Source organism: Puntigrus tetrazona, chromosome 21 (genome assembly GCF_018831695.1).
Source record: "Puntigrus tetrazona isolate hp1 chromosome 21, ASM1883169v1, whole genome shotgun sequence".
Lineage (NCBI taxonomy): Eukaryota > Metazoa > Chordata > Actinopteri > Cypriniformes > Cyprinidae > Puntigrus > Puntigrus tetrazona.
Genome location: NC_056719.1, coordinates 3,914,976 through 3,928,081, shown reverse-complemented (window position 1 = coordinate 3,928,081; position 13,106 = coordinate 3,914,976). Strand labels below are relative to the sequence as shown.

The following is a 13,106-nucleotide window of genomic DNA, read 5'->3' as shown; positions in this document are numbered from 1 at the left end:
GTCTGCAAAAGTTGAAAGCAAAACTGGGACGGTGAAATCTGAACAGGTATGAAAGCAAATAAAATTTTATGAACAGAACAGACTTTTTGTTGGCTTGAGAACAAATAGCTAGACGTGTATCTGTTTTGATTGTGATTTTTTTTACATTTGGAGTTTGAGAGTCGTGGCTTGCTCGAGACATAACTTTGTTCATTATTCTGATCTACTGACTTATTTATTGTTTATTATTATTCCGAGACTCTCTTTGCATTATACCTTAAAACTTTTAAACTTTCAAAATCTACTTCCATCTCAACTCATGACTGACAGCCTTTCCATAAACGTGTAACCAGTGCCATATCGTCTGCACATCATCCTTGATTTAAAAAAAACATGATATCTATAGTTTAATCTGGACATTGGGATTTCAGATTCTTTTCAGCAGCGGAGTCTTGGTCCTATGGGTTACACGACTGCTCTTACTGTTATTAATTATGATTACAACATTATTCGCTTTTTAAAATCAATCTTTTGCAGGACAAAGCAACTCAAACCAGCCCACCAGAGTACACCAACTTCAGTGCTACAGCCAGCCAGGTGAGAAAATAGTTTAATTTGCTGGTTAATCATTTTGATCAAAATTTTGCGAAACAGAATTATGTATTACAGTGAATATGGACATGTGCAATGTTAGTGTGCCCTGCTTTTTCTGTAGTGGGAAATCTATGATTTTTATCAAGAGGAAATTAAGAGCCGGGACAAATCAAGCCATCAGTCCATAAAAGAGGAGGAATTTGAAGATTCACAAATGAAGGTTGTGTTGTAACAAAGTGCATATACCTTCATCTAGAAAAGATCTTTTATAAAATCCCCTCTTGTGGTTACAGATCTATGATATAACCCATCTGGCTGGGCTAGCCAGGTACCTGGAGGGTAAGGTCTTTCACAGGATGTTTGCAGACATTTTATATGGTAATTTATTTATAAAATAATTATTACACTACACCCATTTTTTTGGATTACAGAGAGATGGACAGATATTAAAAAGAGCATGTCTTTTTCTTATGTAAATGTCCAAACCTCAGATTTCATGTACTTTGAGGATGCATCTGATGCATTCAGAGGAGAGAAGGGCACTCTGCTCCCTTTGTGGAAATTTGAGTACGAAAAAGGCAAAAGTCTGTCTGTGACTGCCCTCTGCTGGTGAGTTTTACACTGTATTAAAAAGGCAGTCATAAGTTAAATAAAAATCACTTTGAGTGGCATTTGTATTTTTTATTTTTATTTCTAGGGATCAAAAACACTATGATTTGTTTGCTGTCACCTTTGGGTCAGGTAAGTTTACTATTTACCGTACACAAGCAATCATTTGTAATCTAAATGGCTCAGAAATGTTTATCTTTCCCTTTCAGATGAATTTACTCAGCAGGGGGGTGGTATGCTTGTCTTGTACACCCTGGGGAACCCCAATTACCCAGAATTCATCTTTAACACGGTCTCAGGCATAACGTGTGTAGATATCCATGAACATCTGTCCCACCTAGTGGCTGTAGGTTTGTTTGACGGCTGTGTCGCAGTCTATAATCTACAGAAAAAGCGTGATGAGCCATTTTGGAACAGCAGAGCCAGCCCTGGCAGACACAGAGGTGCTGTGACACAGGTATGGATGAAGATGTGACAATGGACTCAGTTAAAACAGTGCTGGTAAACCTTCACTACTGAAAATATAACAGTGGAGCTGTATGTTTAATACAATGTTTAGAATAAGTACCAGTATACTCTTACTACTGTAATTTGGAATAATTACAGTACTGTCTACGGTGTCTACTATCTACCGAAATGTGCATGCTGTGATCTCTCAGTACAGTACAAATATACTATATATTATACTATTGCTTTAAAATACTTACATAAATATACACTCCGGTGATGATCGGTTGATGAGACAGTCATTGTCTTCATTACAGGTGAAGTGGCAGAAAGATGATTTGGATGGTAATCATAACTTCATCTCTGTGGCTGCGGATGGACGAGTGGTGTCTTGGACTCTCGTAAAGGTACAGAAGGAAATATCTAAAGGTTGATTCTAAAGAAAGTCATTATTGTATGCTGTCTGATGGCAGTCATTTGAATTTTAGCACAAACTAGTCTTTACAGACACGATCAAGCTCCCAGTCCCAGACACAATTCCTGATAACCTTAAGGATGTCTTTTCTACAGGTATGAACCACCTTACCGCACTGGTCAGTAATTACAAGTGTGTAATACAAGTATTTAATAATGCTCCGTTATTAGCAGCTTTCATTGCACAACTAGTCACATTCACAATCACTTTACCCATCCTTCCTAAATGTAATACAGATGTAAATATGATTTTGCCGCAGTTGGTATTTGCATTTAACTTTGTTTTTTTCACAGAACAGAATAATGTCAAACTAAATATATATATATATATATATATATATATATATATATATATATATATATATATATATGCGCTTTAATTATTAGCTTACTCATGGAAGACATTTTCTTTATGGGACTAGTTGGAACATCAATGGACTTTCACAAACAAAAGGACAATTTTCTTGTTGGCACCGAGTATGGAAAGATTCACAAGGTCAGTTACCATCACCAAGGCCAATCATACGCTTAATCAACTAAACGTTTTGTCTATGTATACATTTTACTTTAACAAATACCCTGTAAACATCCTGCTCTCTGAAGATATGGAGTCATGTGTTGTTCTGAATCGGGCAGGAGAAGCTTTTTGTGTTCGTCTAATGCTGATCAGTCACTGTTTATAATATCCCTGTCATCAAACAAGGAAGTATTATTACTAAGTAGTAAGTAAAGATAGAAAAATAATTACTATCCACTAAATTAAGTAGTAAAACAAGTACACCCCTTTTGGGGAGACTAAATGAGGAAAAATGATAACTGCACATTCTCTTAAGTGCGAATTATAAATTGTTCGGTTATAATGTCTCTGCACCGACTGATAACATTCTATCTCTGTCTCTCCTTTATTTTTTCCAGCCAGGGGTAGACTAGCATACAAATTATGCAATTCACCAGACCAGACAGTTTTGTTTTATTCACGTTTTATATAAATATATATGCTAATGTTAAGTCAGCATCCCTTAAAGTTTAACAGATGCTGCAGGATTAATACAAGAACAAATGGTGTCAATCTCATCTTAAGGAATGTTTTAAATGTCACTGCTACTTCAGCAGATGTTCTCACTACTACTATTGCTTATTAAAAAGGACCAGGGGATAATTTAGCAGTATAACAGGAGCAAGAGAGCTGTGCTTTTCTAATGTTATTTAACAAGTATGTTTGTGTTTCGCAGATCTCCAAACTCTATAATAGGTTCGTGGAGTCATATGATGCCCACTTCATGAATGTCACTCGTGTGAGGTGGAATCCCTTCCATCCTGATGTCTTCATCTCCTGTGGCTGGGACTGGATGGTCAAAATTTGGGATCAAACTATGAAGTATTAGTATATTCCGCTATGTCGATAGCGCTTTTTTAGTCTGTCACCATTTTGAATAATATGAATTTTACATGTATTTGTTTTTTTTACATTTACAATTATTTTACCTAAATGTAAAATCAGTCAAATGTTTGATCTATTTGTATCTTTACAATCGATACAAGCACAGCGTGTATAATTCTGATGCATTGATAAAACTCTTAACTCTTTATTAGGCCACTGTACGTTATATAAGGATTTTCTGTTCATTAAACTGTTGACATAGGAACTGTCTTTCTCATATACAGTTTTTAGTTGTTGATATACAGTTTAGCTTTGTATGAAATTTTGCACCAACAGATAATCCTGCGTACTGACTATAACTGGCAGGCATTTTTAGTACCCTTTTTGTCCAAAACATTTTTTTTCAGTGTTACATTTTGGCCCATTTAAATTTGGCTTCAGTTCTCATTTAAGTTCTAATTCTGCGATATGGTCAGTGTAAGAAACTTCTTTCAAAAACATCCAAAAAATCTTGCAGACATTAAACTTTTATATAGCGGTGTATTTTAATCCTCCCGTGCTAAAAAATATGTGTTACTTTAATCTTATGGCACAAGCTTAGTGAGTGGCAGGCAGGCAGTGATATACAGAGTATTATGAAATCTGGTGTACAAACAAACGCCAGGGGATAAATTCATCCGTTACCTCAAGAGTGTTAAGCACTCTCCTTTAATAATTGGGATTATGTGGTACTGCTGATTCTCTCTTATTCTTACTGATTGTGACAGTGTTGTTGATTCTTTAAACAGAATACTTTTTATTAGAATTTCTCCAACTCCCCCAGCCGATAACACTTTTAGCATAGCTTAGCATAGATCATTAAATCCATTAGACCAGTAGCAACACTTTTAAAAAAGACAAGAGTGTCAGTATACTTTTTCCTATTTAAAATTTGACCCTTCTGTAGTTATATTGTGTACTAAGACCGACGGAAAGTGAAAAGCTGCTATTTTCTAGGCTAATTTGATTAGGAACTATACTCCCATTCTGGTGTAATAATCAAGGAAGTTTGCTGCCGTATCATGGCCGCAGCAGGCGCAGTGATTTCACGCAATTACTGGTCTAATTGGATTCAATGAACTATGCTAAGCTATGCGCTATCGGGAGATAGCAGAGAACGGCTGAATGGATTAAAAAGTGGTAAAACTCAATTTATTGACTCTGGGGGAGTTGGAGTGCTCCATTAAAGCATAGCCCAGGCGTGCCTCTGTTAGTTTTCACAATTAGACAATTAAACATCAGTTACTCCAACAGCCCACATTTGAATTGAGAATGGTGGCACTATAGTTTCTGTTAGAGCTTTATTTGAACTGAACTGTAGATATGAAATTAACAATAAATGTATCTTCACAGGTCTCCCGTGTTCACCTTTGAACTGGAAATTGGAGCTGCAGTGACAGATGTGGCCTGGGCTCCATACTCCTCTACTGTCTTTGCCGCTGTCACCACTGATGGAAAGGTAAAGAGTACAATTCTGCATTCTAACACGGCTGATGATACACAGGGCAAATTTTTGAGCAATTTTTCAATTGAGAATGGAAAAATTACTTAAATTTCTGTCTTTATAACTTAGATCAGTCTTTGGCCTGGTGACAGCAACATTGGCTAAAATTACCCAAAAACATTGCTCAAAAAGTTGACTCATGTATTATCAGCATAAGACAAATTTTATTTTGATAATAATAACAAAAAAATGAAATGATCAGCTATACATTCATTTTCCAAACCACTTATACTAACAATAATGTCTGAGAAATTAAGTGTTTTAGAATGTATCCTCTGTCACTGGATCCAGCCAGAGCAGAGACTGTTCTTAGGAGGGCAGCATAATACATAAATACCAATGTGGACGATGAGATTACTATTCATTTTAATATCCATTATCTTTTGCTGGATGACTGCAAGAGAAAAAAAATATAGAGGTGCTAATTACACTGAAAATATCAAACCATAAACTCATGCAACATTAATGCAAAGTCTAAAACTGCCTCCTCCTCAATTTCTCTCAGGTCCATGTGTTCGACCTCAGCATTAACGAATATGAGGCTCTCTGCCAGCAAAAAGTGGTGTCCAAGAAGACCAAGCTCTTGCACATTGAATTCAACCCTGTCCATCCCATCATCATCGTGGGCGATGACCGCGGCCATGTCACTAGCCTCAAGCTCTCTCCCAACCTCCGCAAGAAGCCTAAGGTAATTCTTAATCGATCAGTGCTATGCTACATGTGCTGAAATGCTGTATCCGCATCTGTGACAGTCAGGTGATGTGAATAATCCTCCAAATAGCAATATATAGCAAATTGATTTCACTCAATAGCCCTCCCAAGTTAGGATCTGATTGATTATATTAATAGCTGTAACTCTGAACTGCTTACTAGAGCTCACTGAAGATCCCTCCACTCTGTGAGTATCTGCACTTTAGCATTCTGCTAAACACATTTAGCAGATGTTCTCAGAGTGATCGCTAGACTTGTAATTGCTTAAAATGTTGCCTAATGATTGACAGGAACAGGATAGCATTTAATTAGAGCAAGAGCATTAAAGCAGGAAGAAGTTCATCTGGTCCTCATCATGGCACGGACAGTAACCATGGCGATCTTTGATTATTCTCCCTCACCAATGTGTCACTGTAATCGTATCAGACAAATGTCATGCGAGATTAGAGTGAATCTCTGACGGTTTTGTTCCGCCGCGGCACACGGAGGAAATAACATCGCACTAACACCTCTCTCATTACCTCCGCCGGTCGAGATGGAAACGTTTAAATGGGAGCTTCACACTGAGAAGTGTTTGTGATTGTTAGTGGCACCCCTGCTTCAGTCCTCTCACTACCAGCAGCTGACTCATCTCGGCCTCTTCATTTCTCTCTTTGGCTCCACAGGACAAGAAGGGTCAGGACTTGCCGATGAGTTCGGAGGTGGAAATAGCAAAGATGGAGCAACTGTTGAGCTCACTGAGATAGCCTGGGAAGAACTGAGGCACAGCAAAAATTTTATTGAAACATTTGAACTATCTTTTGTCTAGAAATATGAGTTAGTCTTACAGCACACCTGTAAAATGTAAAAAAAAAAAAGATATTTCACTTTATTTATTAAAGATTCATAATCATAAATACGATTTAAGCCCAAAAATTACAATAAAACATTAAATTCCTCTCAGGCACTGTTCTGTTTTTGCATCTGCAAACTCACTGTCCTCTAGTGTTTCGTTTGGAGGCCTTTATAAACAGCAAAGAAACTTTTATGAAATGATGTTTTCAAAATATTAATTCATGACAAACCTTGTTGCTCAGTCTGCAATTGATCGCTGCAGGCAGTACAAAATATAAACAGCATTCCGTCTCCAATTTTTTCTCACTCACGCTGTCAGCAAGAACCTCTGTTTGTTCCTTTGATGTGAGTTCTTTAGAGCCGGCACTGGCACACTCTCCTGGCTGGAGAGAAATATCAAAACCAGTATGAGCTATACACTAATGGCCACCACTGCGGCGGTGGACAGTCCCGTAGTGGAGATGGAGTCCATTCACATAGCTGCATCGCTGACACAGACACGGCCTCCCTCAGACCAGCTGTCAGCCCCAGAACACACCGCTCTGATCCGTGACCTGTGAAATATATATCCATGATCAGAAATGCCTAGTGCATTTCTTATCCTAGATATTTATTATAAATTAAAAAAAAACGCAAGTACTGTTTCTCCTCTGACTCTCTACAAACGGCTTCATATATAAAGTATTAGGAAAAGGATACAAAGATTCTCAGCACAATTGTTACACACACACTTCATACAACTACATCTGTACTACATAACCGCCCGCTTCTGACTTCTTCAAGAACATTTCTTTTCCCTTTTTTTGTGCACTACATTTACTTAGATTTCCTTCTCCTTTTTGTGCACCAAGTTTGCAACCTTTTAAAATAAATAAGTCTAAATCTAAAGACTTTGTGCTGAAAGGTTTGTGCTATTTGTCTTCACTAGGGCTGAACTGGAGCATCTGCTGAATGAATTAGTGAAAGAAAAATTCAAGCACTGCGTGCTGTACATTTTCACAAGAGAGCTCATTAGTCATGTAGGTCCGTGTGACATACAGATATTGTTATGTATGAAATCTCATGTAATGAAAAAGCTATTTTCTTTGCATTATTGGCAGTTAATGGTTCTCTAACCTCTGGATTATGTGTGGTCAATCGCCACATTGGCTATCATTATTATTTGATTTCATTTTTTTAACATGATTCCCAATTATTTATATTCATGATATCTAGCGTTTGTAGAGGCTTTATATATATTTTTTATTACTCCAATAATATCAGTCACTACTCAAATTAATGCACAGATCAGATTAGCATTGAATAGCATATGTGTTTAGGTAAAAATAATCTTTAGCAAGAAAAATTGTTTTCATCTAGAAACTATAGACAGAAAATATACAGTAAATATAGACATAGAAAATATTGTGTAGGGCAAGTTATTTAATTTTCATCGTCTCAAGTTAAAATATCTAGACGTGAAACAGTCTATTTTTTATTATTTTGTAAAAATGGGTTGAATTTAATTTTGAAAAAATTTTGTTTAGAGCGATTTATATCTACATGTACCGCGGGTCCCCTTTACCTGGAAGTCGCCATTATGCTTGTACAGTAACCGACAGAGGACAAATACAGTGCGTCTAGTCACTATGTTGTTCATGCGAATACAACACTGACACAATGATGAACAAGTAACAATAATACATTTGCAATAACATATCGATTGATCAAATAATTATGTAAATATAAAGAATGAATTTACCTTTGTAAAGAAACCTTATCGCTAGCCATCTCCGCTTTCTCGAACGACGACATATTTCTGTATCGGCCACCGTAGCTTCCTCAAAGGGAGGGGTTTGTTGCAATTCACAATCTCACCGCCAGAGGCTGCCAACATTTACACAGCGCACCTTCAAATATTTGTCTAACGTTACAGATGTTTAAGGATATGCATAAGCTTATTAGGTCGGATAATTGGAACAACAATGGATGTCACAAGTCCCGTGACCTGTAAGTAAATTCTGTCATAAATTACTCACCCTCACGTAGTTCCAAACCCGTAAGACCTTCGTTCATCTTCTGAACACATTTTTTTGTCGAAATCCGAGAGCTGTCTGAGTCTCCGTAGACGGCAATGCAACTGAAATGTTCCCAGAAACGTAGTGAATGCCTTGGTAAAACAGTCCATGTGAAAAAAAAAACGTTATTAGCACGAAGAAAACAAAAATAACAATTTACTCAATTTTACTTGTCCCCCAGGTTATGGCTTTAGAGAGTATCACAAGGCATATGCATGCATGCAAGTGAATACAACGCTTATTATGCTCATGTGTGCATGTTTCGGAACATTTCAGTTGTGTTCAGTTATTTTTACTGAACAGAAGTCAAGCCACTCTTTTATAGTCCCTTTCATTTTGTATCACCAGTGCTCTGTAAACACTGCAGGTCATTGTGGTTACAGATAAAGAGGATTTCACCAAGCCGATCACTCACTAAATGTTTCCATACCTTTGAGTTTTATTTTTGTACTTTGTACTCATCCAATAAGAGTTCGAGGAGGCACTGCATCCCTCTACTCATGCAGACCTTCCTTTAGAGTTAGTATTCATGTAGTGTTACGTCGGTAATATTTGTACTAGGAAAAAAAGTGTTACAAATATGGTTGGATTAACATCAGAGTGGGAAAATTCAGCCGAACCTGTGACAAATAAAACATGTATTTGCATTATTTGCTATCCCACGTGGCAAGAAACTAAAATGAAATAAAAATGTATTAAAAAATGTGTAGGTCCAGCAAGTTTAGTGAAGACATAACACATACCATATTTTGAATTAGACGTTTAATTTGATTGAAAGACAAAACATCAAAGAACAACCCACAAAGTAGAACAGATGACTTTTTCATTTCCGTAAAAATAAGACAAAATATGATGAGAGGACAGTCCTTCTCTCTGAGATGGCGAAAGAAGGAAACCAAAAGGCAAAGTGGAGGTGAAAAGGGTGAAGGTGTCGGAGTTGACATCATCCCTCACACAATCCACTTTCAAATGCTCCGATTTGAATTTTTCCCCACTTCAAATCAACACTTACACAATGTATACAACAGCCCACAGAAAGAGGAAGGAAGGGAGGATATATAAGCAAGGGATAAAATTACATTTGTACAAAAATAGATTTTTTTCCTATAGTTTTCTCAACGTTTTTAAAAGGTCCTGTCTCTGTGACGACTGAAGCGGTGACTGTGTCAGGGTCAAAGTTTATCCTTTCTAGTTTAGATTGCGGGGGGGAAAGTGGCTAAGCGATGGGTTCCTTTCGATTTCTTTCCACCAACGAGACATTTGTTTGAGGTTTTTGCGAACATAAAATGATTCATAAGTCAAGGAGCTGGTGTAGGATCTTTTCTTAGGGCTCTCAACTGCTGGTATTAGTCTAAAATTTAACTGTGTGTGTAATTCAAGGCTGAACACAAAAGCTTCAGCAATTAAAAACATTTCTAGCATTTGAGAATACAACAGTGCAATTAGGCCTGGTTTTAGTCAATTTAAGAAAAAACGCTTGGCTCCCTTAATAACATCGTTTCGGAAACATTTAAAGAATGGATTTATATACTTTCATATTTAGAAATATACACACATTTACATATAGACAAAATATAGCTTTACGTTATAAAGCATTTGCGTATGTATTAATTCTATCTAGGTTATCGTTTCTGCATTGCTCCATTTCCAACAGGAGAAAAGTTTTTGATCTCAAACCTGAATATGGCTTCAAGTCACCGGTGATCCAAAATATTCATTCATTAAAAAGTCTAGCGAAGCCATTAAAATTCATTTGCCACGCAAGGAAATGAGGGTAAGAGGACGAAAAGCTGATTTTCAGAAATGGAGACGCATCCTAAAGAAACGGCATGGACCGAAGTTGCTTGGGCTTCCCTCTGGATAAACCAAATCGAGTGATTTAAATCAAGCTATTGCTGAAGACCCCTTTGAGACTGCACTCAAACAAAAACAAACATTGATAACATCACGTAAAAGTGCCATTTTTATCCAATTAAATACTTGTACAAAATTCAAGTAATGTTGCAGTGCTGTATCTCCACCACTAGGTGGAAGTCTCAGCTCTCCCATTGCCTCAGTATTATTCTCAACCAGTACTGCTCCACTCCTAATAGCTCTCTATATACTGCTGGAGACCCGAATCTTGGTCCTGGCGGTGTAACCTTGTTCACATGTGGTCTTTCCTTGCCAGAGTTTGAAAAAAAAAAATCAACCTCACCATGGACAGTCTTTGGGAAAAGAAAAATGCTAAATGCATAGTTTAGCAGCAGCAGCATACAGAAAATAAAGAAAATGCGGAAGATGGCAAATTACAGACCCAGGAAACAGATGATACCTCATAATAAAAAGGCAGCCCCAGAAACACAACAATGGGACTTGAAACATGAGGTTAAGTGCTTAGAAACATCCTAATGATAACAAACATTTGCAAGACCTGAATGCATGAGGCGGCTCGTGTGAACGGCTGACACAGGAGTGGATGGGGGACACAAAAGACTACACCATAGTAAAAGTGACCGAAAGAGAGGTAACGTCACGCATTTTGAAAAATCCTCCAAAAAAATACAGGATACCAATACTGAATTGGTTGTAATAAACTGTACAAGTGTCAAGCTCGTTTGGAAAACCACTTGAGGTGTATTGGTATACAGACGAGACACAGTGGGACATGTGGGCGGCTCACAGGTGGCAGGATGTCCGCTATAAGCGTCCTTCGTTTACGTTGATCATAATCGCGGGTTTCTGTGAGAACAGGCAGATTTGATTTTTTTAAAAGCTCATGTTTCGAGTGCATAATGAAAAAGTGTGAATGATCATAATCCAAAGCTCAGGGTGGCTCATTAGATGCTGGGATCTGCTCCCATCGACCTCAGGCGGCCCGTTCCTGTCTGATCCTGAAGTTACGTCCTTATTGCGTCTCCCACACACCACAGATAATGCTCACTTGGTTCAGAGCAAACTGGCTTCTTAAATGACAGTAATTACAAGAACATTCTATCAGGAACAGCCCGCTTGAGGGGGAAAAAAACGGCAATTCGAGCAGGATTGTAATCGCAAAAACTCCCACCAGGGACTGAAAACACAATGTTTGTGTTAGAAACCCAGATTATTACCCGCATTTCCACGATCATCATCATCATCATCTCCCATAAGTCTTCATGTGCCCAGACACGCCAGCCCAGGATGGCCCTATCCAATCCTGAATGAGGCTGATTACAGCCTTGGATCCCTCCCATTAGACCCATTATATCCCAACGTACACGACCCTGCATAAAAGATTCCTGCAATTACTGCACCTCCACTAAATCTATCGTATTTTTTTTTTCATATGTGAAGGATAGTTTGATACACCCGTGTCCACTGTTGTCTGTGGGCTTGAAGTCCATTGTCATCTTTTTTTCTTGCGTGTATATATTTATATCTTTATACAAAGTATAAAACAGACCCATGGACGCCATGACTTTGTATTGGTTCTGAAAGTTAATTTGCTCTGGCAAATGGTGTCACGTGTTCAGTTTCTAAGGGGCCTTTGGGGTGGCAGACCCTTGTGTCCCCCCCGGCGACAGGAGGACGTTATGTCATTATGTCATTTGGTGGGGCGCTTCTAACATCTCCATGAGGAAGGTATCGATGGGCGTATCTCCTATGAGCTTGAAGAAGAACAGATGCTCCAAACACTTCAATCCAATTGAACGCAGGGCAGGGAGCCGCAGCAACAGCTTAGCAAACCTGCACGCAAAAACACACATGATCAAAACATGACGGATGCACAATTAAACCGATGGCTCTTATCTGTGCTTGATACAACTCTGACAACCTGACAGCCTTTGAAGTCAGACAAGACCTAAGTATGAAGCTGTTCTTCAGAAATATCTTTTTGATCATATCTCAGTATATATAATTCAGGCCCTGCAGGTAAGTGGTTCTTGTACCTTCCAGGTTGTTCAGGGTACTTCTGTTTGCAGTAGGCTTCCAGAGAGGCATAGACCTTTTCTCTGAGCGCCTCCACCTCACCTGGGTTTGACAGGCCTTTAGAGTCTGAAACAGAAGATGCATAACAAAGTTTTGGAGGAGAAACTGTACTATTGCGCTCCAGAACAGCCTCCCAGAAGAGCAATGCAGCCGATAAAACTCGAAAACACTAATGGAACCTAACCGATATCTTCAAAATACAGAATTACATTCCTAAGACTAATTCTTTCTCAACTCAATCCGGTACTCTGGAAGGGGCCTCTAATTGGGCAAATGAGAGCTGTCTTTTATCCCCCTCTATAAAGTGAAGGGAACAGAAGAGAGGCCTGTCTTTCTCATTATTGGGGGGGGGATTGTTTACTCTGGGGTACAAAGGCCAGTGTTTAAAAAAATCAGACTGACAGGGAATCATTGGACATGGGATCAGGAGAACATCACGGGCAATTAGAATTTGCCTACAATATTGATTTCAAGAACTAAAGCTATACGTCTATAGATTTTCATCATTAGAAACACACTTCTGACT

At 38.2% G+C, this 13,106-nt stretch overlaps 2 protein-coding genes and 1 long non-coding RNA gene across 9 annotated transcripts in view; 1 reads left to right on the top strand and 2 right to left on the bottom strand.

Moving 5' to 3' along the window:
- Nucleotides 1–820: 820 nt before the first annotated feature.
- LOC122326699 (dynein axonemal intermediate chain 1-like) lies at nucleotides 821–6,680 on the top strand. The gene is made up of 11 exons (XM_043221804.1): nucleotides 821–951; nucleotides 1,065–1,182; nucleotides 1,271–1,314; nucleotides 1,392–1,639; nucleotides 1,947–2,036; nucleotides 2,118–2,199; nucleotides 2,526–2,599; nucleotides 3,336–3,481; nucleotides 4,877–4,982; nucleotides 5,533–5,715; nucleotides 6,404–6,680. The coding sequence occupies exons 1-11, from the start codon at nucleotides 930–932 to the stop codon at nucleotides 6,482–6,484; spliced, it is 1,194 nt and encodes a 397-aa protein (XP_043077739.1). The 5' UTR covers nucleotides 821–929; the 3' UTR covers nucleotides 6,485–6,680.
- LOC122326258 lies at nucleotides 6,363–8,349 on the bottom strand. Its single transcript, XR_006247456.1, has 3 exons — nucleotides 8,314–8,349; nucleotides 6,803–7,126; nucleotides 6,363–6,495 (listed from the first exon to the last, which is right to left on the bottom strand). It is a non-coding gene; the product is annotated as an uncharacterized LOC122326258 (long non-coding RNA).
- Nucleotides 8,350–9,374: 1,025 nt separating this feature from the next.
- Nucleotides 9,375–13,106, bottom strand: part of rxraa (retinoid X receptor, alpha a) — a 131,949-nt gene continuing 128,217 nt past the window's right edge. For all 7 annotated transcript variants that reach the window (XM_043221653.1, XM_043221655.1, XM_043221650.1 and 4 more), the window contains 2 exons: nucleotides 12,541–12,646; nucleotides 9,375–12,337 (listed from right to left, as the gene is read on the bottom strand). In XM_043221653.1, the coding sequence (XP_043077588.1) occupies nucleotides 12,190–12,337; nucleotides 12,541–12,646 (254 nt within the window). In that variant the 3' untranslated portion in view covers nucleotides 9,375–12,189. The remainder of the gene's footprint in view (nucleotides 12,338–12,540; nucleotides 12,647–13,106) is intronic.

What these genes read in the sequence shown, in the direction of transcription:
- LOC122326699 (XM_043221804.1), top strand. Translation starts at nt 930, where the DNA reads ATGTTTGCAGACATTTTATATG. An exon ending in TCTGTGACTGCCCTCTGCTG is followed by an intron (nt 1,183 to 1,270) that starts GTGAGTTTTACA and finishes TTTTATTTCTAG; the next exon opens with GGATCAAAAACACTATGATT. An exon ending in AGTATGGAAAGATTCACAAG is followed by an intron (nt 2,600 to 3,335) that starts GTCAGTTACCAT and finishes TGTGTTTCGCAG; the next exon opens with ATCTCCAAACTCTATAATAG.